The following is a 27,451-nucleotide window of genomic DNA, read 5'->3' on the forward strand; positions in this document are numbered from 1 at the left end:
TCCTTTAGGTATATACCCAGTAATGGGATTGCTGGGTTAAATGGTATTTCTGGGTCTAGATCCTTGAGGAATCGCCACACTGACTTCCACAATTTTTTAACTAATTTATATTCCCACCAACAGTGTAAAAGCATTCCTTTTTCTCCACAGCCTCACCAGCATCTATTGTTGATTGACTTTTTAATAATTGCCATTCCGACTGGCATGAGATGGTATCTCATTGTGGTTTTGATTTGCATTTCTCTAATGGTCAGTGATGTTAAGCTTTTTTTTTTTTTTTTTTGTATGCTTGTTGGCTGCATAAATGTCTTCTTTTGCCAAGTGTCTGTTCATATCCTTTGCCCACTTTTTGGTGGGGTTGTTTGTTTTTTTCTTGTAAATTTGTTTAAGTTCCTTGTAGATTCTGGGTATTAGACTTTTGTCAGATGGATCGATTGCAAATAGTTTCTCCCATTCTGTAGATTGCCTGTTCACTCTGATGATGGTTTCTTTTGCTGTGCAGAAGCTCTTTAGTTTACTTAGATCCCACTTGTCAATTTTGGCTTTTATGGCAATTATTTTTGGCATTTTTGTCATGAAGTCTTTGCCCATGCCTATGTCCTGAATGGTATTGCCTAAATTTTCTTCTGGGGTTTTTATGGTTTGGGGTTTTACATTTAGGTCTTTAATCCATCTTGAGTTAATTTTTGTATAAGGTGTAAGGAAGGGGTCCAGTTTCAGTTTTCTGCATATGGCTAGCCAGTTTTCCCAGCACCATTTATTAAATAAGGAGTCCTTTCCCTATTGTTTATTTTTGTCAGGTTTGTCAAAGATCAGATGGTTGTAGATGTGTGGTGGTATTTCTGAGGTCTCTGTTCTGTTCCATTGGTCTGTATGTATGTTTTGGTACCAGTACCATGCTGTTGTGGTTACTACAGCCTTGTAGTATAGTTTGAAGTCAGGTAGCATGATGCCTCCAGCTTTGTTCTTTTTGCTTAGGATTGTCTTGGCTATACAGGCTCTTTTTCAGTTCCATATGAATTTTAAAGTAGTTTTTACCAATTCTGTGAAGAATCTCAATGGTAGTTTGATGGGAATAACATTGAATCTATAAATTACTTTGAGCAGTATGGCCATTTTCATGATATTGATTCTTCCTATCCATGAGCATGGAATGTTTTTCCATTCATGTCCTTTCTTACTTCCTTGAGCAGTGGTTTGTAGTTCTCCTTGAAGAGGTCCTTCACATCCCTTGTTAGCTATATTCCTAGGTATCTTATTCTCTTTGTAGTGATTGTGAATGGGAGTTCATCCATGACTTGGCTCTCTGCTTGTCTAATGTTGGCGTATAGGAATGCTTATGGGTTTTGCACACTGATTTTGTATCCTGAGACTTTGTTGAAGTTGCTTATCAGCTTAAGGAGTTTTTGGGCTGAGATGATGGAGTTTTCTAAATATAGAATCACGTCATCTGCAAACAGACAATTTGGCTTCCTCTCTTCCTATGTGAATACACTTTATTTGTTTCTCTTGCCTGATTGCCCTGGCCAAAACTTCCAATACTGTGTTGAATAGGAGTAGTGAGAGAGGGCATCCTTGTCTTGTGCCGGTTTTCAAAGGGAATGCTTCCAGCTTTTGCCCATTCAGTATGATATCAGCTGTGGGTTTGTCATAAATAGCTCTTATTATTTTGAGATATGTTCCATCAATACCTACTTTATTGAGAGATTGTAACGTGAAGGGATATTGAATTTTATCAAAGACCTTTTCTTCATCTGTTGAGATGATCATGTGGTTTTTGTCATTGGTTCTGTTTATGTGATAGATTATGTTTATTGATTTGCATATGCTGAACCAGCCTTGCATCCCAGGGATGAAGCCCACTTGATTGTGGTGGGTAAGCTTTTTGATGTGCTGCTGGATTTGGTTTGCCAGTATTTTATTGAGGATTTTCGCATTGATGTTCATCAGGGGTATTGGCCTAAAGTTTTCTTTTTTTGTTGTGTCTCTGCCAGGTTTTGGTATAAGGATGATGCTGGCCTCATAAAATGAGTAAGGGAGGAGTCCCTCCTTTTCAATTGTTTGGAATAGTTTGAGAAGGAATGGTACCAGCTCCTCTTTGTACCTCTGGTAGAATTCGGCTGTGAATCCATCTGGTCCTGGAATTTTTTCAGTTGGTAGACTCTTAATTATTACCTCAATTTCAGAACTTGTTACTGGTCTATTCAGGGATTCAACTTCTTCCTGGTTCAGCCTTGGGAGGGTGTATGTGTCCAGGAATTTATCCATTTCTTCTAGATTTTGTAGTTTATTTGCATAGAGGTGTTTATACTATTCTCTGGTGGTAGTTTATATTTCTGTGGGGTTAGTGGTGATATCCCTTTTATCATTTTTTATTGTGTCTATTTGATTCTTCTCTCCTTTCTTCTTTATTAGTCTTGCTAGCAGTCTATCTATTTTGTTAATTTTTTCAAAAACCAGCTCCTGGATTCATTGATTGTTTCAAGGGTTTTTCTTGTCTCTATACTCTTCAGTTCTGCTCTGATCTTAGTTATTTCTTGTCTTCTGCTAGCTTTTGGATTTGTTTGCTCTTGCTTCTCTAGCTCTTTTAATTGTGATGTTAGGGTGTCAATTTGAGATCTTTCTGGCTTTCTGATGTGGGTATTTAGTGCTATAAATTTCCCCTCTTAACACTGCTTTTGCTGTGTCCTAGAGATTCTGGTAAGTTGTGTCTTTGTTCTCATTGGTTTCAGAGAACTTCTTGATTTCTGCCTTAATTTCATTATTTACCCAGGAGTCATTCAGGAGCAAGTTGTTCAATTTCCTGTAGTAGTTTGGTTTTGAGTGAGTTTCTTAATCCTGAGTTCTAATTTGATTGCACTGTGGTCTGAGAAACTGTTTTTTATTATTTCAGTTATTTTGCATTTGCTGAGGAGTGTTTTACTTCCAATTATGTGGCTGATTTTAGAATAAGTGCCATGTGGCACTGAGAAGAATGTCTATTCTGTTGATTTGGGGTGGAGAGTTCTGTAGATGTCTATCACGTCCACTTGATCCAGAGCTGAGTTCCAAGTGCTGAATATCCTTGTTAATTTTCTGTCTCGTTGGTCTGTCTAATATTGACAATGGGGTGTTAAAGTCTCCCAATATTATTGTGTGGGAATCTAAGTCTCTGTAGGCCTCTAAGAATTTGTTTTATGAATCTGGATGCTCCTGTATTGGGTGCACATATATTTAGGATAGCTCTTATTGTTGAACGGATCCCTTTACCATTATGTAATGCCCCCTTTGTCTTTTTTGATCTTTGTTGGTTTAAAGTCTGTTTTGTCAAAGACTAGGATTGCAACCCCTGCTTTTTTTTTTTTTTTTTTTTTTTTTTGCTTTCCATTTGCTTGGTAAATTTTCTTCCATCCCTTTATTTTGAGCCTATGTGTGTCTTTGCACGGGAGATGGGTCTCCTGAATACAGCACACAGATGGGTCTTGACTCTTTATCCGATTTGCCAGTCTGTGTCAGGTTTTTTGTTTTGTTTTGAGATGGAGTCTTGCTCTGTTGCCCAGGGTGGAGTGCAGTGACATGATCTCGGCTCACTGCAACCTCTAACTCCCAGGTTCAAGGGATCCTCCTGCCTCAGCCCCCCTAGTAGCTAGGATTACAGGCATGCGCCACCACGCCTGGCTAATTTTTGTATTTTTAGTAGAGACAGTTTCGCCATGTTGGCCAGGCTGGTCTCAAACTCCTGACCTCAGGTGATCCACCTGCCTCAGCCTCCTAAAGTGCTGGGATTATAGGCATGAGCCACTGTGCCCGGTCATCTGTGTCTTTTAATTGGGGCATTTAGTCCATTTACATTTAAGGTTAATACTGTTATGTGTGAATTTGATCCTATCATCATGATGCTATCTTGTTATCTCACACACTAGTTGATGCAGTTTCTTCATGGTGTCATTGGTCTTTATATTTTGGTGTGTTTTTGCAGTAGCTGGTACTGGTTTTTCCTTTCCATATTTAGTGCTTCCTTCAGGAGCTCTTGCAAGGCAGGCCTGGTGGTGACAAAATCCCTCAGCATTTGCTTATCTGGAAAGGATTTTATTTCTCCTTTGTTTATGAAGCTTAGTTTGGCTGGATATGAAATCCTGGGTTGAAAATTTTTTAAGAATGTTGAATATTGGCCCCCACTGTCTTCTGGCTTGTAGGGTTTCTGCTGAGAGGTCTGCTGTTAGTCTCATGGGCTTCCCTTTGTAGGTGACCTGGCCTTTCTCTCTGCCTGCCCTTAACATTTCTTCCTTCATTTCAACCTTGGAGAATCTGATGATTATGTGTCTTGGGGTTGATCGTCTCGTGGAGTATCTTACTGGGGTTCTCTGTATTTCTTGAATTTGAATGTTGGCCTGTCTTGCTAGGTTGTGGAGATTCTCCTGGATAATATCCTGAAGTGTGTTTTCCAACTTGGTTCCATTTTCCTCCTTTCTTTCAGGTACTCCAGTCAATCACAGGTTCGGTCTTTTTACATAGTCCCATATTTCTTGGAGGTTTTTTTGTTCCTTTTCATTCTTTTTTCTCTAATCTTGTCTGCGTGCCTTATTTCAACAAGATGGTCTGGATATCCTTTCTTCTGCTTGGTCGATTCAGTTATTGATTCTTGTGTATGCTTCACGAAGTTCTCGTGCTGTGTTTTTCAGCTCCATCAGGTCATTTATGTTCCTCTCTAAACTGGTTATTCTAGTTAGCAGCTCCTATAACCTTTATCAAGGTTCTTAGCTTCTTTGCATTGGGTTAGAACATGCTACTTTAGCTCAGCGGAGTTTATTACCCACCTTCTGAAGCCCACTTCTGTCTATTCGTCCATCTCATCCTTCATCCAGTTCTGCGCCCTTGCAGGAGAGGCGTTGGCGATCATTTGGAGGAGAAGAGGCACTCTGGCCTTTTGAGTTTTCAGCATTTATCATTGATTCTTTCTCATCTTCATGAGTCTGTCTAGTACTGATCTTTGAGGATGCTGACCCTTAGATGGGGTTTTTGTGGGTATCTTGTTGTTGATGCTGTTGTTGCTTTCTGTTTGTTTTTCTTGCAATGGTCAGGTCCCTCTTCTGTAGGGCTGCTGCAGTTTGCTGGGGCTTCACTTCAGGCCCTATTCATCTGGTTCACTTCTGTGCCTGGAGTTGTCACTCGAGGAGGCTGGAGAGCAGCAAAGATGGGTGCTTGCTCCTTCCTCTGGGATCTCTGACCTCAAGGGGCCCTGACCTGATGCCAGTAGGAACGCTTCTGTATAGGGTGTCTGACAACCCCTGTTGGAGATTCTCAACCAGTTGGGTGGCACGGGGAGCAGGACCTGTTTATTAACAAAGCACTTTGACTGTCCCTTGGTGGACGGGGGTGCTTTGCTGGGTAGGGGGCCTTGTCTGGGCTCCCGGATTCCTCAGAACTATGCAGGAGCAAAGACTAAGTCTGCTGGTCCATGGAGACTGCGGCCACCCTTCCGCCTAGGGACTCAGGCCCAGGGAGATTAGAGTTCTATCCCTGAGTCCCTGGCTGGAGTTGTTGGAGTTCCTGCAGGGAGGCCCCGCCCAATGAGGAGGGATGGGTCAGGCCTGAAGAGGCACTCTGTCCGCGGTCTGCCACAGCCAGTGTGTTCAGCTGTGAAGGACACCTCTTGGGACTAAGCCATCCAGCCTCCCTTGCTCCGGCAGGGGAAAGCGCAGCCTGGAGCTATAGAGATGGCTGCCGCCCATCCCCTGCCCAGGGAGCTTAGTGTGTTAGGCAGCTATCAGTCCTATTGTTCGCTGTTGCCCCTTCCCCAAGGAGCTCAGATGGCTTAGACAGCAGGCAGCTGCAGCTGTGTTGCTGGTCACCGCCCCCACTACCCCCAGGAGCTTGGTAGGCTTAAGCACATTCTAGCCGAGTGGCTATTGAGAATCTGTGCGGCTCCATGGTTGGGACCCTAGGCCCTGTTGGTGTGGGCTCACGAGTAGGATCTTCCGATCCATGGGTTACACAGTTCCGTGGAAAAAACATGTTTTCCCAGGCTGGGTAGTGTACTCACTCACTGCTTACCTTGGCTGGGGGTGACTCCTCTGCCCCGTGTGGCTCTCAGGTGGGCCACCTTACCACACTGCTCTTCCTTCCTCTCTGCGGGTCACACCAGCCACATAGTCAGTTCTGATGATGGAACCTGGGTACCTCGGTTGCCGGTGCAGGATTCACACAGTGTTATGGTTCTTTTCGATGGGAGCCTCTGATCGCGTCTGCTTCTAGTCAGCCATCTTGGCCCCACCCGCTATGATTTCCCTTTTTTCTTCTGTCTTTCACATGTAGTCTGTATTTAAAACTGCTAGACATTATCCTTTCTCTAAGAGTTTGCAATCTGGTTGGAAAAACAGTATTTAAAATGTTAATAAGTAGTGTAAGTCAGCGTATAATTAAGCACTAAATTATATGGAGTAAACTTAGTTTGGGAAGAGGAAAATAAATGAGGACTAGATTGATTAAGGAAGATACTATGAAGAAGATGAAAATTAACCTTGACTGTAATATATGGACATGGTATGAAGAGAAGAAGAGGGGCATTTCAGGTCAAAGGGACAACCTGCCCTAAGGCGCAGGAACTGGATTGGAGCAGTTTGTCAGGGTACTCTGTGAAGACTGCCTTGTCTGCCTCAGATAGCACATGGTGGCAGGGTGTGAGGCGTGGACACGACAGAATTGAGCCATGTTACAGAAAGCCGTCAGAACCTGGGGAGGAGCTTAGCTTAGATTTGATACAGCAGAAAACTGCACCTTTGGACGCGCTAGAAGGGAATGACGTAATGCGGTCATTGTAATAAAGAATTGGTCTGGCATAATATCCAAAACGGAGTGACTGAGGCAGGAAGTAAGGGAAGCCAGGTAGGAAGCAAGGAGAGTAAATGTAGCAAAAGTCTGAGCTAGGTGGGAGCAGTTGGAAACGAACAGAGGTAACTGATACAAGAGATCTTTCTAAGGAAAAATTCATAAGACTTGAAGACAGACTGGGATTGCTTGGTTAAGTTTACTTCTTAAATAGCAGGAACTTTCATTTTAATTATACTCAGGATGTTTGTGATATAATGACACCCTGATATAATAACAAAATACTTCACTCATCTCCTCTACTAATACATAAAAATTATTTTAATAAAACTCTCTTGATTCCCTTCTTCAATATTCATTCATTCAACAAATATTTACTGAGCCTTTACTATGTACACCAGACTATGTACTGATACAGTGATGGTTCCTGCCTTCATAGAGCTTGCATTCTAGTTAAGAAGACAGGAATAAGCAAGAAAACAAAAGAATAAATATTGTTAGATTGTAATACGTGATAAGAACATAAAATAATTAGTATTTATGATAAATTCTCCAAGAGAAACAAATAAGCCCTCTGGCTAAAAGAAAATTATGGGGGCCGGGCATGGTGGCTCACGCATGTAATCCCAGCACTTTGGGAGGCCAAGGTAAGATCACTTGAGGCCAGGAGTTCAAAACCAGCCTAGGCAACATAGCAAGACCCCATTTCTACACAAAGTTTTTTAAAAATAGTCACGTATGGTGGGACATGCCTGTAGTCCCAGCTACTTGGGAGGCTAAGGCAGGAGGATTGCTTGAGCCCAGGAATTTGAGGCTGCAGTGAGCTATGATTGCCTCTCCAGCCTGTGCAACAGAACAAGACCATGTCTCTTAAAAAAAAATGATGAGCAGTAGGGAAACCAACTTGAAAAGCTTATCAGGGGAAGCCCCGCTAACATAGTAGCATTTACGCTGAAACAAGAAACTGGAAGGCCAGAAGAGCTGGGGCATAGACTGAGGGGGAAGTGATGTGAGATGCCTGCAGGGGTAGGTAGGCAGGGTCCAAATCATCTAGAGCCTTGAGCACTGTGGGAGGGAGTTTTGATTTTATTCTAAATGCAATAAAGAACCACTGGAGGGTTTTGCATAGGGGAGTGATATGGTCCTTTTATCATCAGACAGGCCCAGTGCCAGCACTGGTCATTCCAGCCTCAGTCCGGGTAGCAATAGGAGTAGTCGATAAGAAGGACCCTTTCTTTTCTAGAAAACTACCATTACTTTGTTAATTCTTATTTTATGAGCTCCTTACTCTTCTCACCCTGCTGCCCTTTCCTATGTTAGCAAGTGCTTATATCAATTCATGTAAGTTTCCTTCCCCCGATGTAATCTAAAAATAATTATCAGCTAACTTGTCTAAGATATTCAGACCTTCATCCTACACATATTCCTCATTTCAGTGGCCTACATAAAATAAAGGCCTTCAATAAAATAAAGAGGATTTCTGCTACATTTTTATATTCTATAGAATTCAAACTCAGAGTTTCAGGGCTTGTATGAGTATAGAACTGTCACATAATCACAGAAGAATATTGGTGTGGTTCTTTGATTTTCTATAGAGATTAATTCAGTGAACAATTTTGTTTAATGCATTTGAAATTTAAATTTGGGCATACTCTAATGTATCCAGAGTTTGTTGTTGTTGTTGTTGTTGTTGTTGTTGTTGTTATTTTTGAGACGGAGTCTCGCTCTGTTGCCCAGGCTGGAGTGCAGTGGCGCGATCTCAGCTCACTGCAATCTCTGCCTCCCAGGTTCACACCATTCTCCTGCCTCAGCCTCCCGAATAGCTGGGACTACAGGCGCCCGCTGCCATGCCCAGCTAATTTTTTGTATTTTTAGTAGAGACGGGGTTTCACCATGTTAGCCAGATTGGTCTCAATCTCCTGACCTTGTGATCTGCCCGCCTCGGCCTCCCAAAGTGCTGGGATTACAGGGGTGAGCCATGGTGCCCAGCCTGTATCCAGAGTTTTAATCCTTTCCTCCCAGATGTTGAGGAAATTATATCTCTAATTCATATTTAGTGGGGGAAGGCCTTTACATAACAGAAAGAAAGCAGGAAATCTATTTCTATCCCATAGTAAATTTCTTCTTATATTTTAATTTTGGTGCTCTTCAGCTCCATAATCCCTCAGACTTGAAACTGGAAAAATCTTTGGCTTCTTCCGCTCCCTATCCCTCTACATCTAGTTTTTTGACAGGTCCTACATATTTCTTCACTCTTTACTGTTTCATTGGTGTCTCCCTTGTTCAGGCCTTCATCACATTTTCTGGGACTATTATAGTGAGTAGTAGTCTTCAGGGTATCTCCAGTCTGTCTTCCCTCTCCAGTGAGCCTACCCTAGTATTAGGTCCACTTCAGTGGGTCATCACTGCCTGTCACTCAAAGGAAATATAAACCAAGTACTCAGCCTGACATTCAGACTGTCCTGGCAGAAATAGCCAATTTTATATATTTATATATTTTTTGATTTTTAAAATCATTCTGTAATAGCTACAACAGTTAAAATTTGTAACTACATATACTTTGTTTTCATTTTCTAAAAATGTATATACAGTAAAAGTGGGAGAGAGATAGCCAGGACATATATGCTTGTGTGTTTCAATTGATGTAGTTTAATTAGTTGTTGGATTTGGCAGTAGTTATATTCACCCATGCATGACAGAATAATTTGTGATTGTGATCAAATATTTGCTTATTTTTTCTTTGGGTAAAATAACAACCAATTCATTTTGCAGCTTTTTAAAAAATAGCTAATACTCCTATTGAAAATTTTTTTTAAAAAAATTATAATTAAAGATATAATTAATCATATCATACCTTCACTATTTTTGTTTTGGAGTATTGTTAGCTTCCATCTGCATATACTGTAAATTGTAATCATAATATATATTGTTTTTTATTCTACTGTTTTACTAAATTTTATTTCATAAATACTTCCACATTTCCATGATTCTGGAAAGTATTCCTTTCTATTTTAATGTCTATGTAATTTTTGGTAGATATACCATAGTTTACTAAATCACCTTTACTAACACCATACATGCTGCAAAAAATGTGAGTGTGTGTTTGTATGTATGTGTTAGTGTGTGTGTGTCTGCACTTTTCTTATGAATCATTTCCTTAGAATAAGTTCCCAGAACAGGATTTTAAGGTCAAATTGGCATTTGCAAAATGTCAGTTCTCTAAAAGTTGGACACATTTACAGTGCTACCAGTAACTGAAGAAACTAATATTTTTTCAAAAGATGGTTTTGAATATGATTACATACCAAAAAACCATATTTTTTTCTAATGGTAGATATAGTTTGCTTTAATTTGTATTTATTTGGTTATGTCAAAGATAAACATTTTTAAATGTTTGCTTTCTAAATTGTTTTGTGAATTATCTGGGTTTTTAAAATATGACATTAAAACTAAATCATTGTTTTCAAATGTGTAATATATATCTGCTAGGATGAAATAATTATCTGTCTTTGGTTTAAGAAGATGTTTTATGGTTATTTCAAGAAATCCATTTAATGAAACTTAAATGGAGCATTTTCTGATTAATTGTCAGAACTGAATGAATAAAATTGAAAAGATTTCTTATGGTAAATTTCAAACTAATTCCGGAAATTATTTTCGAAACTATGTATTTTTCAAAATCTATTGAAAAAATAAGAATAATGATGGGAGACTCACAATTAACTAGTACATAATAACAACTAAATCAGCGTGACACTGATGCAGTAGTAGACTTACAGATAAGTGGAACAAACTAGATAACTTAAAAACAAACCCAATATAAATAAGATAAAGTAAGCATTACAAATTGGTGATAATTTAAATTGTCACTGGTAAAATTTGTTAACCCTTTGGGGAAAAAAAAAAGTTAGATCCCTACTCTATACCAGACTCAAAAAAGCACTAGAAAAAAAATGTTAATGTTTTTATACTCTTGGATTAAGAGGGAACTTTCAAAGAACAACACTAAAGGCAGAACCCATAAAGAAAAAGACTGACAAGTTTGGCGACATAAACTGTTTCAACTTTCACAAATTAAAATAGAAGGAAGAGGCCAGGTTTGGTGGCTCACACAGTAATCCCAGCACTTTGGGAGGCCAAGGCAGGTGGATCACTTAAGGTCAGGAGTTCGAGACGAGCCTGGCCAACATGGTGAAACCCCATCTCTACTAAAAATACAAAAATTAGCCTGGTGTCGTTGCACACGCCTGTAGTCCCAGCTACTCAGGAGGCTGAGGCAGGAGAATCACTTGAACCTGGGAGGCAGAGATTGCAGTGAGCCGAGATTGCGCCACTGCACTCCAGCCAGGGGCGACAAAGCAGGATTCCATCTCAAAAAAAGAAAAATATTATTTCTAAAATAAAAGGAAGAAAGAAAAATTTTAAAGGCAAAGAACTGAGAAAATTATTTGCAGAAAGTAACTATGAAAGGCAAAAGATTAATGTCCTCAGGGTTAAAAATGTTCTCACAAATTCAGTAAGACAAACGCAGGCATTCCAATAGAAATGTGAGTAAAAGCCATGAACAGGCAATTCACAAAAGAATTCAGATAGCCAATACACATGTTTTTAAAAAATCACCTTTCACACACATAAATTACTTTTCATACTCAAAATATACATTAAACACAATGAGATGCCATTCTTAACTAGATTAACAAAGATAAAGAATAATAATACTTTATTATTATTATCCCGTGATGATGAGACTGAGAGGGATATGGTCATTTTCACGCAACCAGGATAATCTTTCTGGAGAGCAATTTGGTAAGGTGTATCAAAAACACAACCCATTGACCCAGAAATTACACTTCTAGCATTTTGTTTCAAGAAAAATAAGGCAGGTGTGCCAAGGTGAATATACAATGATGTGTATTGTACCACTGCTTGTAGTACTGCTTTTCGTGAGAGGAACTAGAGCATAGTAGATAAGATTCAGATTGGTAAAAGACCTTAGGCAAATAACTTAATCTCTTTTTGCCTCTGTTTTATCTATAAAATGAAAGTAGTAATAACTATCATCAGACTGTTGTGCCAGTTAGCATGCTTAGAAATAGTTTCTGGCATATAGTAAAGGCTATTTCATTGTTAGCTGTGATTATAACAGTGGAAAACCAAAATAATCTAAACATACAACAATAAGATATTGGTTAAATAACTTATGATTTAGTTATATAATGGAAGAGTCTACACATATTAAAAATGATAACATAGATTTATGTTTTATCATGTAGAGAGATGTTTACATTACATTGCTAGGTGAAAAAAGTAAATGATGAAACAGTATATATAGTATGATCCCATTTTTGTTTTTAAAATAAGTATATATGGTACAGGCAAAACTCAGAATACATGCTAATAGCATTTCTCTCTAGCTAATGGAAACACAGTTACTATTTTATCTACTATCCCCAAGTTTTCTATAGTGAAAATATATTGAATAAGAATATAGTAAAAGCCAAATAGAGGAAACAGTTGGGCAGTTTCTCAGAAAAGTGAACCTAAGAGTTTCCATATGAACCAGACATTTCACTCCTAGATATATAGCCAAGAGGATTGAAAACATATGTTCACATAAAAGTTGTACATGAATGTTCATAGCAGCATTAATCAGCCAAAAAGTGGAAGCAGCCCAAATGTTTATTAACTGATAAACAAAATATGGTATATCCATACAATGGAATATTATTCAGCAATAAAGTAATGAATAATATTAAGCCAAGTAAAAGAAGTCAGAAGTAAAAGGCCACATACTCTATGATTCTGTTTATATGAAATGTCCAGAATAGGCAAACCTTTACAGGCAAAGTAGATTACTGATTGCCAGGGACTGGGAGGAGTGAGGATTGGGAATGACAGCTAATAGATATAGGATTTCTTTGGGTGTGATGAAGGTATTCGGGAATAGATAGCGGTGATGGTTGCAGAACTTAGTGAATATACTAAAAACCACTGAATTGTATATTTTAAAAGAGTGAATTTTATGGTTTGTGAATTACATCAGTAAAATAGTGTTTAAGTAAAATAGAATCTATTAGCTATGAGACACTAGATTTTAAAAGGATTTTTGGCAAACTAAAGTTTATTTTTCATCAAATTCTAATAATTATAGGTATGGATTTTAAAAGAGTAGTTTTTTTGTTCTACCAAAAAGACATATGCATGCGTATGTTCATTAAAGTACTAGTGACAGTAACAAAGACATGGAATCTCCCTAGGTGCCCATCAGTGGTGGATAGGATAAAGAAAATGTGGTGCATATACACCATGGAATACTATATAGCCATAAAAAAGAATGGAATCATGTCCTTTGCAGGATCATGGATGCAGCTAAAGGTCATTATCCTAAGTGAATTAACACAGGAAGGAACAAAAAACCAAATTCTACATGTCCTCACTTATAAGTGGGAGCTAAACAATGAGTACTCATGGCTCATTGATGTAAAGATGGTAACAATAGACACTAGGGACTGCTAGAAGGGGGAAGAAGATGGGGCAAGGGTAAAAAAACTATTAGGTACTATGCTTAGTACCTGAGGGACAGAATCATTCATACCCCAAACCTCAGCATCATGCACTATACCCAGATAACAAATCTGTACATGTGCCCTCTTGAATCTAAAATAAAAGTTGAAATTATTAATAAATACAAGAGTAAATTTTGTTACAGAAATGTGAATCAGGGAATTATAAGTGACCCTGTAGCTTTATCTCCACAGCTTCCCCTAACCCCCCACAACCCCACTTTAGTTAATGAAAACTTTGGGCATTTTGTTTCTGTTGTCAGAATTTGGCTTTATATTTTAAATTATTTGCACTACTTTTGGAAATTTTATCCTTTTTTAAATGCTCAGTTATTCTAGTGGCTTTCAGGCAGTTTTAAATGAGAGTGTACACATGTATGTGTGCGTGTGTCTGTGTTTTCTCAAGTAAGCCACCATCTCTGTATCCCACCTTGTGGTGTGTAAGTGGTTCAAGTATGTTCTAGAGTAACGTATGAAGTATAAATTATCTCATTTTCCCCTTTGTGATTTCTCTTTCTCCTCTTTCCATCTCTTTCCCACTCCTGGCCTTTCTTGTGCTCCAAAATATTTGAAAAATGGAGTTAGAGTGTAATACCTTATTTTTAATTAATTCTTTCCTTAAGCATTTTTTGAGCACCTAGTATATATCAAGGCGCTGTGCTAAGGTTAAAGAAACAAAAATGAAATACCTGGTTTCAGACAGATAAAGTGATACGTCTTAGAGCTGCTCTGGGAACAGTTTAGGAAGCCGTTTAACCCAGATATGGACCATCAGGCAGGACTTCCTTTTACCATCAATATAATTAGTAGATCTTCTTTTAAAGCACGTCACATCAATTCTGCATTTTTAGAAAACTGTTGACAGTATAGTTTATTCTTGGCACTTAGCACACCCCATAATTATATAAGCACAGAAAAAAAATCTTGAGAAAAACTGTGTGGATCTATCCCCAAGATAGATGTATAAGCCAAAAATTATTTTTTAATTGGCATCAATAGTAAGCAGTACAGGCGCAGAGACACTGGGTGAAGGCCTGCTTTCTGCTCGACTGCTTAGAATGTCTAAGATCTTTTAAACCATCAGAGCTTTTAGTGGCCTTGCTTCCCCTAATAATAATACCTACTAGATTTTAAAAAATACTAGCATGAACTTAAAGGAATTACTATTCTCATTGGTGTTTTTAAAGAAACAAACAAGCCTCTCTATACTGCTTTCTTCAGGACTGATTTTCAACTGATATGTACTGGTATAGCCATATTGGTTGTGAAATATTGAAATATGTTACTGGTTAGTAAAGAGCTGCTACGGTAAGCTGTCTAGATGCCCCGCCACAGCCTGGCCTTTCCAACAGGAACTTCACTCCTGCACCTCTCCACAATCCAACAATTAAAAGGTTATCCCGTGGCGTAGCAGGAGGCCTTTAGGTCCCTTCTTCACTAGGCTTGCATCCGTAGTGATTGCTGGTGCTTGGGCCATCCCTTCCCTGTAATAATTTTGAATATCATCCCGACTTTCGGACTGATCAAGTAAATCGTTAATGTTTTATCAGTGTTTGTGTTCTGCAATTTACAGTATCAATTAGCTCTAGCTCACCTGTGTTGCTTATCTGTATAGAATCAACATTCGCAGTTGCATTATTTCTGAATAAGCCTAGGATGCCATCATATGATAACTCAAGTCCCTAAACCACACTGCATTTTTTCTCTCTGTTTCTCTCAATGTTGACAGTTTGACCTAAGTTCTGCATTCTCTTGTTCCTTTCAGTTCGCTTTGCACCTTACAGGCCTCCAGATATCTCCTTGAAGCCTCTGCTCTTTGAAGTGCCCAGCATCACTACAGAGTCAGTGTTTGTTGGCCGAGATTGGGTTTTCCACGAAATAGATGCTCAACTTCAAAGTTCAAATGCCAGCGTGAACCAGGGAGTAGTGATTGTGGGAAACATTGGATTCGGCAAAACTGCCATCATCTCCAGACTGGTGGCCCTCAGCTGCCATGGTACAAGGATGAGACAGATCGCCTCAGACAGCCCACATGCCTCCCCCAAACGTACGTATTCCTTTTTAAAGAACTCCCTGTTTCATTGGCGCTGAAGTTTTTCTGACATATTTATATTAGGTCGTATATCCTTTTATTTTCTCATCTGCAAAACCTGACTTCCACGTGAGGACTATTCATTCAAGTTGAGAGAAAGATTGTAATACTCTATTTACATCTAACCCACATACCCAGTAGTCACCTAAGTGTGACTGAAGAAAAACCTTTCTCGTGGAATAAGTTTATGACTCTTCCGTGCCGGCTGTGTGGTTGGACTGTCCTCTAGATAACGACCGCAGCAATTGCCCGTAGAGCGATTTGCATTCATCACTGTTGGATTTTGCTCAGTCTGTGCCCAGTTCTTCTTGTTATTTGCCAGCACAGTCTGTTTGCATCCTTCATTTCTTTGCTGTTGGCGTCAGCGTTGCACTGCTTGGACTTGAGCTTCGTTGTGTCCTTGAAGGGGTTCTCTCCTGCTTCCTTGTGAAAAGGTGCTGAGCTCTCATATGTATTCAGGCTTCTTTCATCACAACCAGGGGGCAGCCCAGTAATCACTACCAGGATCTTACTGATTTATTTTTAAAACACTCATATGGTACTTACTATGTGCCAGATACTCTCTTAACTTTTTTACAAATATTAATGCATCACATCCTGTTACCAGCTCAATGAGGTTGTCTTCATTTCACAGGTAAGTAATCTGAGGCCCAGAGAGGTTAAGTAAGTTCTCCTAGGTTTTACAGCCAATAAATGGTAGAACTAAGCAGTCTGGTTTCAGAGGCCATTCTCCTATCCATTTTACTATGCTGCCTCTCCTTACTGGTGAAACTCACTTGAGTAAAGAAAATAAATAGAAATGTATCAGTGTTCTTCTTATACATACTACATGTATAGAACCAGTTTACCTGGTTTCTGTTAGTTAGAAGAGAACAAAAAAAGAAACTATTGCTTTGTTAGTCTAAATCAATAATCTAGCCCACCACAGACTTTCAGACTGCAACCACTAGAAATGGTTTGTGTGAGATAATAGTAGTTACAGGGTCTAGCACAGTGCTGGAAACTTAACAGGAACTCAGTGAAGACCCTCCAAACTTATTGACTTCCTATTGAAGCTAGTTAGCAGCCTTGTATCATTAAGGAGGCAGATGGCCTCTGATAAACTTATGGATGTCTAACATGGAAGAACTGGTGTCTTGGAAGAAAACTGAATCAAAATACCTCTTTACCAGGGTATGGTAAGAATTGGTATGGAAGAATTCTTTTCTTCAGAGGAATAGAATGCTTAGTTTCTAAATGAAGCTCTTCTGAGGTAGATTGCCATAGTACTGTGAGAGTCAGGAGCCCAGGGTTTGTGCCCCAACACTCAAATTGACTAGACTTTGTGAACTTGAGAATTTTACTTGAATTTTTTAGAGCTCAGTTTTCTTATTTGTAAAATGAAGAAGTGTGACTAATTGATCTTTCAGAATTGTCTCTGCTAAAATTTTGATTCTGAGAACACATCTTCATGGTTAAAAGTAACTTTCCACACTATTCCAGTGTTTTCCTTTGAGTGTTTAAGTATTTATCACTCCAAACTGCTGTTTATCTGAGTAGTTCAAGTGGCTTGCAATTTGAGTGTGTCAGAAAGGAAGCCAGAAAGCTCAAGCTCTCTGTGACTCCTCTGTATATCAGAGTTGCAGATAACAGAGTGGTAGAATCATGCATGACAGAAAATAAATCCCAAGGACAAGAAGAGTTGCTTTCACAGAAAGCAGAGGTACCTGGGGATCTCTCTACGAGCCTGGGGGAGCAAGAGTTTATAGAAAACAGCCCATGTGCTCCCCAGAGCAGAGATTCTTTAAAGGTAGTTCACTAAGTTATTCTCTAACATCCATTGCCTTCAGGAGAATCTCCAGAAACACCAAGACACTCCCCATTCATGAGATAAACATCCGTTGTTGAGACTGTAGATTTGGCCTGACAGTTAACTTTCAGAATTTGAAAGGAGTTAAGAGAGCTAAATATGCGGTTCTATATATCAGAATTACTCAGAACCAATGTTACCTTATACAAAATAATTTTTGTTACAATTTATTGATGGCCAAACTATATTCTACCAGTGCCATCTTAACCAATAGAAGGGTCAAGAATAAGTGACTGATATAATGCAAGCTATTTTTTGGCACAAATCTGTTACCTATATGAACTGGTGTTGAATATGTTACTGGCAGGAGCAGCAGTTTTTTCACTAATAAGAGTAAGAATGATGTCTGTATATGGAGGGTTGGCTTAATTTTTTACAGAATATAAGTTATTAATATAAGTTATTATATTAAACTTAATATAAGTTATTATATATAAACTTAATATGAGTTATCATATTAAGCTTGGATGGGTCATTTGGAACCTCACTGGCTTTCTTAATCCTTGGGTGATGATACTAATTAATAGTTGTAGTGATAATAAAAAAACATGGGAAATCACTGGAGTTCCCAACTTCTTTCTCTGCATCATCTGTCATTCTTTCTTCTGCCCCTGTCTTCTTTCTGTTTGGTGTTCAGAGAATAGTAGAAATAAAAGCTGAGCACCACTGCTGTGGAAGATAGGAGCAGTTTAGCCTGCAGTACTGCCTTGCTTGGCTGTCCTTCCCCCACAGAAACTCAGCCCCCCAGCCCGCCCCCCTCCTTGTCATTTCCCTGGAAAGGTATAGAAAAGCTGTCAAGGCAGGCACTAGCCTGTCATCCTGCTTTCCACCTACTCTCCCAAACCTGACACCCCCATCAGTCTCCACCACCACCACCACCATTATCCACACCCCCAACACACACACACACAAAGAACAAAAATATTTTGTGAAAACAGACCTGTTGTATAATTCAGGATTATTACATTAACTACAGGTATTCTCAGTATAGTAGTTGGGGAAGCTCTAATACAAGACTGTATGTTTCTATCACTAAAAGTCTCAATGTAGTTATTATTTGGATTTGACATTTGCCAACAGCTGCCAAGCCCCCAAACAGCTGTTAAGTAAATAAATCCTACATTCCTACTCTGTTCATTTCAGAAGTCTCTTTTGCCAATGTGCTATGCACATTGACTATTGCCTACCTATTAACTTTTATTTCTACTATTGTCTGAATACCAAACAGAAAGTAAGGTGTTTAGACAAAAAGGAGGGCATTTCCAAAAGGAAATAGCTAGAAAGACAGAGGGCATTTGGACAGTAATTACCCACAAAATCAAATACCAGGTAAAGGGAAATAGAGTAGGGGAAGGAAGTGAACAGCAGAAATAATGCAGAAATAATACAGTAACATACAATCACTGAACTTCACCTCAACCCAAATGTCACACAGTCCTTGAGGCTTCTTTCACTGCCATCCTCCATGCCCACCCCCCTGCAGTTATCCAGAACTGTATCCAGTGACCAAGAAACTTACTGCACCAGTTAATGAAAGAAGTCTAAATTCACTCCTACTGGTAGGGAGTTAAATGAGGACTACTTTTTCCTATTCTTCCTTCTTTTCAATCACTATTGGCCATCAAATAACAACTTCTAATATTTACTTTGGTATCTATTTTTAAAGTATGATCTTATTCATAAATATAGCCTATAATTTCTACTAGTAACAATAAATTTTCTAAATAACAAGAATAAATTGAATTTTTAAAAAAATCTTAAAACAGTTTTATTGAGCTGTAACTCACATACCATGTAATTCACCCATTTAAAGCGTTCAACTCAGTATTTTTAGTATAATTCACAGGGTTGTATAGCAATCACCATAATGTAACTTTAGGCCATTTTCATCCCCTTAAAAGAAGCTCATGCCTGTTAGCAGTCAATCCCCATTCTCCTCTTAACCCTCTATTTCCAGCCCTAGGTAACCACTAATTTACTTTCTGTCTCTACAGATTTTTCTGTTCTGGGCATTTCATATAAATAGAATCATACAATATATGGTCCTTTTTTTTACTGACCTCTTTGATTTAGCATAACATTTTCAAGGGTTTATCCCCGTTCTAGCATGTATCGGTATCTCATTTCTTTTTATTGTTAGTAGTCTATTGAATGGATATTTTGTATTTCATCTATTCATCAGTTGGTGGGCATTTAGGTTGTTTCCACTTTTGGCTATTATGAATCATTCTTCTGTGAACACTTGTGTACAAGTTTTTGGGTGGACATGTGTTTTTATTTCTCTTAAGTATATACTTAGGAGCAGAATTGTTAGATCATAGAACAAATGGAATTTAGCCATTTTTCCTTAAAGTTTTTATGATTATCTGATGCAAACATCTAAATCTTTTTAATCCAGATGTGGATGCCAACAGAGAGCTGCCACTCACACAGCCACCTTCAGCCCACTCATCTATCACCAGTGGAAGCTGCCCAGGAACTCCGGAAATGCGCAGGCGGCAGGAGGAGGCTATGCGAAGACTAGCCTCGCAGGTACAATATGATTCCCACGTTGGGGATATGGTAGTTCCATTTTAATATCAAGGAAGCAAAGATAGGGAGACCTTTGGCAAAGTGAACAAAAATACGTAAAGCTATACCATGAGAACGTGGAGGAAAGTTTCTCTTTCTTTGATATTCCTAGAAAAATACTTTATTGTGATGGGATCAGAACCTTAGAGTTGGAAAGACCCTTAGAAAAAACGTCTTCTAGTGAATAAATAAAGAAGTTGAGACCGAAGTGGGTTAGTTGGTTGCTTTGTTTTGAGACGGAGTTTCGCTCGGTTTCCTGGGCTAGAGTGCAGTGGTGCAATCTCAGCTCACTGCAGCCTCCGCTTCCCAGGTTCAAGTGATTCTTGTTCCTCAGCTTCCTGAGTAGCTGTACCTGGGACTACAGGTGCGTGCCACCACACCAGACTAATTTTTGTACTTTTAGTAGAGACGGGGTTTTGCCATGTTGGCCAGGCTTCTCTCAAACCCCTTATCTCAGGTGATCCACCCGCCTCAGCCTCCCAGAGTGCTGGGATTACAGGCGTGAGCCACTGCGCCCAACCGGAAGTGGTATGTTTTACCCAACATCAGGGTATAAGTAATCAACAGTTTTAAATTTTCATTCCTAGCTTAAAACTCTTCGTGCTGTACTACCCTGTCCATAATATTTTTTATACATTTGAGTTTGAAATTTCTATTTTTTTCAAAATAACATAAACACATAGAAAATCAAATAATGCTCAAAACCAGCAGTGCTCTTCCTCTACCCCACCCATCTTCTCTCCACAGGCAGCCACTTTTACCTCTTACGGAAGTTTCTCTGATTTTCACCTCCATATTTCTAAATACTATTCGTATACTGCTAAAATTTTTATTAGTTTACAAATTATCTATTGCTTCTTATTATGGATGATGGGAAATTATAGTTGTTTCACCTTCCTTCTTCCTACCACCATCCCAATACAATTATTGCATGATTTTTGGCTGAATCCATATTATATATAGTATTTTCAGTATTAATACTGTGCAAATACATCACTCTGGCGCCAAGGATAACATTTCCTTCTTGAACGATTTTGTTTTTCCTAGGGGTTTATGAAATGCCTCATTTTAAAATTTGCTTATTTTTCTTCAAATCTTTGGCTAAGTCATTTCATAACCCTTAATGTAGTTTTGTAAAGTTTCTGTCAGTACAGTTTTCCACACTTACGAGTTACATTTTTTACCCTGGAGGCCTCCGTCCTAGAGCCCTCCATCGAGCTCAGTCTGGACCCAGGACACTCTGAAGGCTTACCACCTTGTTCTCCTGGGAGTTCCTGTCCCTCCTCTTTTGTGTTTCATCTCATGTCATATTCTTTCTCGATTTTATTCTTCATTTTGGTGGAGCATATCTTCCAGTAGCTTCCTAACAAAAAATGCATGGGACATAAATTTTTTGATACTTACTGTTTCTAAAAGCATCATTATTCTATGCTTATACTTGCTTATTTGTTTGACACAGTATATCATTCTAGGGTAAAAATTATTTTTTCTCAATTTTGAAGGCATTGCTCCATTGTCTTGAGCTTCCAGTATTGCTACTAAATACTCTGATACTTATTCTTACTCTGATATTCTTATTCCTAATCCTTTATATATACCTTGTTTTCTCTCCAAATGCTTTTAGAATCCTTTTTATCACCATTGTTCTTGAGTCTTTTTCATTTATTCTGTTGGTACCTAGCAAGCCCTGGAAATATTCTTTAATTCTGAGTAATGCTTTTGTATTATGTATGATGATTTCCTCACCACCATTTCCTCTATTTTCTCTTTCTACAACTCGTATTAATAAAAAATTAGATTTCTGGCTGGGCGCAGTGGCTCATGCCTATAATCCCAGCACTTTGGGAAGCCAAGGTGGGTGGATCATCTGAGGTCAGGAGTTTGAGACCAGCCTGACCAACATGGCAAAACCCCATCTCCAAAAAAATACAAAAATTAGCCAGGTGTGGTAGCATGTGCCTGTAGTCCCAGCTACTCAGGAAGCTGAGGCAGGAGAATCCCTTGAACCCAGGAGGTGGAGTTTGCAGCTAGCCAAGATTGCGCCACTGCACTTTAGCCTGGGCAACAGAGTGAGACTCCATCTCAAAAAAAAAAAATTAAATTTCCTATACTGATATGATACTCTCATTTTCTTAACTTTTCTGTTTTCTATACTTTTGTTTTTTGGTTTTTTAATCCACCTTTGAGAGATTTCTTCAACATTACTTTCCAATCCTTTTACAAAAAATTTATTTTTGCTCTCATAGTTTTAATGTGTAACAGTTCTTCCTTTTCTCCAGCTGTCTCCTTCTTTTTATAGCATCCTTTTCTTGTTTTATGGATGCAATGTATTCTTTACTTAGGCACTGAAAAACTGATTAGAAGCTTGTGTGTGTAGAGAGCTTGACCATAGAACATTAAGATGATCCACCCTTTTTTTGAAATGCCCAAAAGTCAGTATTCCTAAGTTTTTTTCCTGGGCTGTTCAAATTCTCTAGCAAAGAATCCTCCAATCTTCTGACTGGAGAGTATATGTCTTGGGTGCCAGCATTTTGGAGCTGGGCAGGAAAAGAGGGCTGAAGCTTCACTGTTCACTATCAGACATTTACTTAAGCCCCTTGTTTTCAGTCCTGCACCTGATCTCTACCTTGCTCAATGTGTGGTGTCCCTAAGTCTAGATTCTCTCTTGTTTAATTTCTCTAGTTCTCTTTCCTGTGGGTGTTGGGGAAGGTAGTCACCTGGCTGGGCAGGGCAGGGATGGGAATCTGGGGATCTAACTTCTTATATAAACTTCAAATAAATTCTGTGTTTTCAGGTCCTTTCACCCTTCTCTTCCACAGTACCTGGTGTTTCTAATTCCTATGCTTTGTGGAAGTTTTATAGATGGTCTGTAATATTGTAAGGTTCAAATTTTTCATAGAAATACACTCCAGCTCCAAGCCAGAAACAGCATGTTTTCCCAGATACATTATTAATTATCCCCACTCAATAGTACACCCTCATCTATAAATGGGCTTCTGCAAAATCTGAGATTTCCGTCAATTCATTGCTAAGTCATTGTAGCTTTAAAAGACATCTCTGTTTTTTTCTAAATATCTCCTGTGTAAACGGTCTCTATCCTCTTCTTTAGAACAGTTAGAATCCCTGTAATCCCAGCACTTTGGGAGGCCGAGGCGGGCGGACCACAAGGTCAGGAGATCGAGACCATCCTGGCTAACATGGTGAAGCCCCGTCTCTACTAAAAATACAAAAAATTAGCCGGGCGTGGTGGCGGGTGCCTGTAGTCCCAGCTACTCGGGAGGCTGAGGCAGGAGAATGGCGTGAACCTGGGAGGTGGAGCTTGCAGTGAGCTGAGATCGCACCACTGCACTCCAGCCTGGGCGACAGAGCAAGACTACGTCTCAAAAAAAAAGAACAGACTAAATATCTATCTTAGAAATACACAGATGTTAAAGTGCTTCCAGCACTTCAGTTATTCAGTCATTTAGTTATTCACTTTAGATATACATTTGAAGGACCTATAATCCAGGACTGAAGATAAATCAGTGAACAAAACAGACACAATTCCTGCTGTTATACAGTCCACATTCTCATGAGAGAAAGACAATAAACAAATACATATATAGTATGTCAGAAGATGATAAGTGCTAAGATCACAGAGAATTAATTCTCCTCACTTTGTTACATCTTATTCTTTCTCTCATCAAGAGAAGTCCCAAGATGTTCATGTTCAATATTTGGAAAACATTACATGTCATAAGTAGGAAATTAGTGGCTACTGTTTATACTTATTTGAGGCATGATTACATGTTAAATTTCATGATTGTGTCTTCCTTAAGCAAAATATAAATTAATCTAGTTGCACCTAGACATGGAATCCTGTTCAGCTTATAACATTGTATCAGAAGTAGCCACTTAGCTTAAAACTGAATGTTATCCCAGTTACTGTGCTACGTGTTACAGTTCAGCTACACAAAAGTGTTCTGTAGACGCATAGAGCAGAAGCCTGCAATCTTGCTGCTCACCTATAGCAAACCAGTAAGCAGAAATTATCTTTTAAATAGGATTTTCAAATTAGTTAATGTTTTGATGAGGTAGACTAACATGAAAATTTAAAGTGTTCTTGAAAAATCTCTCAATTTGACATATTCTTGGTGTCATTTCTTTGTATGTCAGTAATTATCATTGGTATTTCATAACATTCTTGCTCTTTCTTGTGCGTCTAGTTAACTGAGAACACTGGAGAGTTTTTGTCACAACTTTAGAACTATTTCATTTATTGAAGAAATACTTTCCATTTGAAGCAAAGATTTTGATAGGTTGGCATCTCTCGAGCGTGTCTCCACTTAACATTGCATATTTCTTCTAAAGTGTAATCACAGTAGAGGGACAGGGAGATCTCATTCAGGGCCTTTCCTGGATATGTGAATTTAACTCCAACAGAGATTTCTCTAGGTTTTGAATCTGTTGTGCCCCTGTGGTAATACACACAAAATTCACGAGACAAGGAGAAGTTGGCCTCCCTTTATGGAAGGCTTAATGTGTGTTATGGGCTTAGTGCTATTTACCTTATATTTGCTATATCATTTCTTCATTTTTACCTTAACCCTATGAGGTACATCATTATCTCATTTTACAGATGAAGAAACAGTGACTTCAGTGATTAATTTTTTCAAAGTCATACTGTTAATAAATAACGAAGTGAGGATTCAGAGTCAGTATCCTCCCCTGTAATGTGAATACTATGGTTATCCCCATTTTACAAATGAGGAAACAGAGGCTCTGAGGTTAAATAACTTGCTTGAGACCATAAGCTAGTACATGACTGAGTCAAGATTTAAACTGAGGCAGGCAAAGTCTATACTCTTAACCACTGCACGAAGCTGCTTCTCTAGTGTGACAGGAAGGAATTTAGTTTAGTGTTATTTCGGAAAATCCATCCATCATTTAAGGTGGCTTCACATCAAGAAAATTATAATGAAGATGTACTTTCAGTCATTTTGCTGACCTAAAATTCTTCTTCAAAAAAGGTTTTTATGCAACTAGAATCTCCCAACACATTAAGCAAGTTGTCACTGACAGTCCTTAGATTAAGAAGCTAATATATCTGAAATGAGTTCATTAGAGAAAACAGCTAATTTTAAGAAGTGTCACAGAGATACAAAAAGCAAAGGTTTTTTTTCCCAAGGAAATCTATGTAAGAAAAAAAGTAAATGTCATCCTTGCCAAGAGACAAGTTCTGTACTATACCAGGGGGTGTCAAATGATCATGGTTCCTGAAATTGTTGCAGTCACTATTAAAGCTGTCAGCCAAAGAAGTAGTCATTTCAGTAATCCTTTAATATTGAGCATTTTGAACATAATATGGAAATGTAAGCCAGAAACATGCACACACACACACATACATACACAGAAAATGAAAAACAATAATGAAGAATAAGATTTTATTTGTGTTGTAGTGATTATTTTTAAAAATATTTTCATTTAGTAGAAATGAGATCCAAACTAAACAACACATACCCCATAGATGATGTTTTATAAAATTTGTCTAGGGCTTTTCTTCTCTAAAAATTAACACTGACGTTTTACTGTTAGACCCAGATTTCATCTACATTTGGAACACTGATTATGGGAAAACAGCCTTGTTGTTTATTGTTAATTTCTGTGTTGTTTTTATTTTCTACCTCTTCCACTAGAATGGGTCAGAGTTTAAATGTTCACCACCATATCCCCAGCTCCTACACAATGCATGGCACATAAATATTTGAATGAAGAAATTCTAGTCAATTCTCCGTACTGAGTAATCTTTCTAAAACATTTGTTTTTTGCTACTTAAAGCCATCAAATAGCTCCTCCTTGCCCTTGAATGAAATCCAAACTCCCTTCTTAAAATATCATAAAAACTGTAATGAAAGGACCTCTGCTTTTCCCAGGACCGGTTATTTTAGACTGCATAATTCTTTGTGTGGGGTGGGGGGCGGGGGGCGGGCAGGGGCAAGGCGGATGTTGTCCTGTCTACTATAGGATATTTAGAAGAAGTGACCTTGACCTCTGTGCTACCAGTAGCACTCCCTCAACCTCTAATTAAGACAACCAGAAACGTCTCCAGAAATTGCCAAATGTTTCCTGGGGAGCAAAACCACTGCCAGTGGAAAACCCTCGCCATGCCCTATCTTCCACCATTCCCCACTCACTTATATGCTAGCCACACTAAAATTGATTTCAGTTCCTTGAAAGTAAAAAGCTATGTCTTGCCTTAGGGCCTTTGCATACTTTTTTCCCCTGCCTGGAAAACTACCACACCTTGGTTCACCCCTTGTCCTTCTTCATGTCTCAGCTTAAATATTGCTTCTTCTAAAAAAGCTTTCTCTGGCTCTCCTAAATTACCTTAAGGTGCCCCAGCTGTGTGTTGCCCTAGCACCCTATGTTTCCTCTCTTCTATCACACTATTATTATTACTTGTTTAATTGCCTCTGTTTCCTGCTAAACTATGGAGGGCAGACAGGGGTCATAGCTATATTACTCATTATTATAGCTTTAAAACCTAGCACAGTGCCTGATATACAATGGAAGTTCAATTAATATTTGTGAATGAATGAAAATGTTAGTATTTTCTATTAGGAAATCTTGGAGTATTCAGCTGGGTACTTATACATGATAGTGGTTCCCAACCAATTTATAAGGTCAATTCAGAATCAGATTCATGTGTTCCGGGAATGAATCTTGTTTGAGAATCTGGAATTCCACCAATCCTCTAAGACAAAGTTTCATAAACTGTAGATTGAATGTACTTAGACAGTTTATGTGTGCCAGATCAGCATCTCTAGGAATTCCAGATGAACTAAATAAATTAGCCGCTTTTCTTTAAAATTTGTATTTGTTATCAGCCCTAACCTCCTTTGGCTCAAGTAATCAGTAATGTATAATTGAATAGTAGCAATATACAGGATACAGCTGTTTAGATCTAGAATTATAACAAAGATAAACATTATCCTGATCTCAGCTACAGCTAATTAAACAACAGGGCTCTGACTACCAGCCATTGAGGCATACTGTAAAGCCTAAATCAAAACGGTGTGTTTCTAGTATGTGAATAGACAAGTGGAATAGAATAAAAAGTTCAGAATTAGACCAGAGGACATGTGGACACTTAGTGTATGATGAAGGCAGTATTTCAGATCATTGGGATAAAGGTGGACTTTTTAATTAAATGGGCTGAGACAACTAAATAACCATATAGATAACTCATATCTCACACCATGCACAAGAATAAGCAAATGGATTAAGGATCTAAATATTTAAAAATGAAACCATGCAACTAATGGAAGAAAACTTAGTAACTTTCTCTTTAACCTTGGTGAAGAGAAAGGCTTTCTAGGATCTAAAGCTAGAGGAATAGAAGAAAAGATTGACAAATTTGGCCACGTGAAAAAATTTTACCAGCCTGGGCAACATAGTGAGACCCTGTTTCTATGAAGAAAAAAAAAATTAGCTGAGCGTAATGACACGTGCTTATAGTCCCAGCTACTCAGGATGCTGAGGTGGAAGGATTGCTTGAGCCCAAGAGGTATGGGCTACAGTGAGCCACAA

The 27,451-nt window shown here is 38.6% G+C and overlaps 1 protein-coding gene across 11 annotated transcripts in view; it reads left to right on the top strand.

The window, feature by feature from the left end:
* TANC2 (tetratricopeptide repeat, ankyrin repeat and coiled-coil containing 2) overlaps window positions 1-27,451 on the top strand; it is a 471,869-nt gene that overhangs the window by 343,271 nt on the left and 101,147 nt on the right. For all 11 annotated transcript variants that reach the window (XM_034942670.3, XM_034942673.4, XM_008963747.5 and 8 more), the window contains 2 exons: window positions 15,136-15,417; window positions 19,710-19,843. In XM_034942670.3, the coding sequence (XP_034798561.1) occupies window positions 15,136-15,417; window positions 19,710-19,843 (416 nt within the window). The remainder of the gene's footprint in view (window positions 1-15,135; window positions 15,418-19,709; window positions 19,844-27,451) is intronic.

The sequence above is a fragment of the Pan paniscus genome, chromosome 19 (genome assembly GCF_029289425.2).
Source record: "Pan paniscus chromosome 19, NHGRI_mPanPan1-v2.0_pri, whole genome shotgun sequence".
NCBI classification, from domain to species: Eukaryota; Metazoa; Chordata; class Mammalia; order Primates; family Hominidae; genus Pan; species Pan paniscus.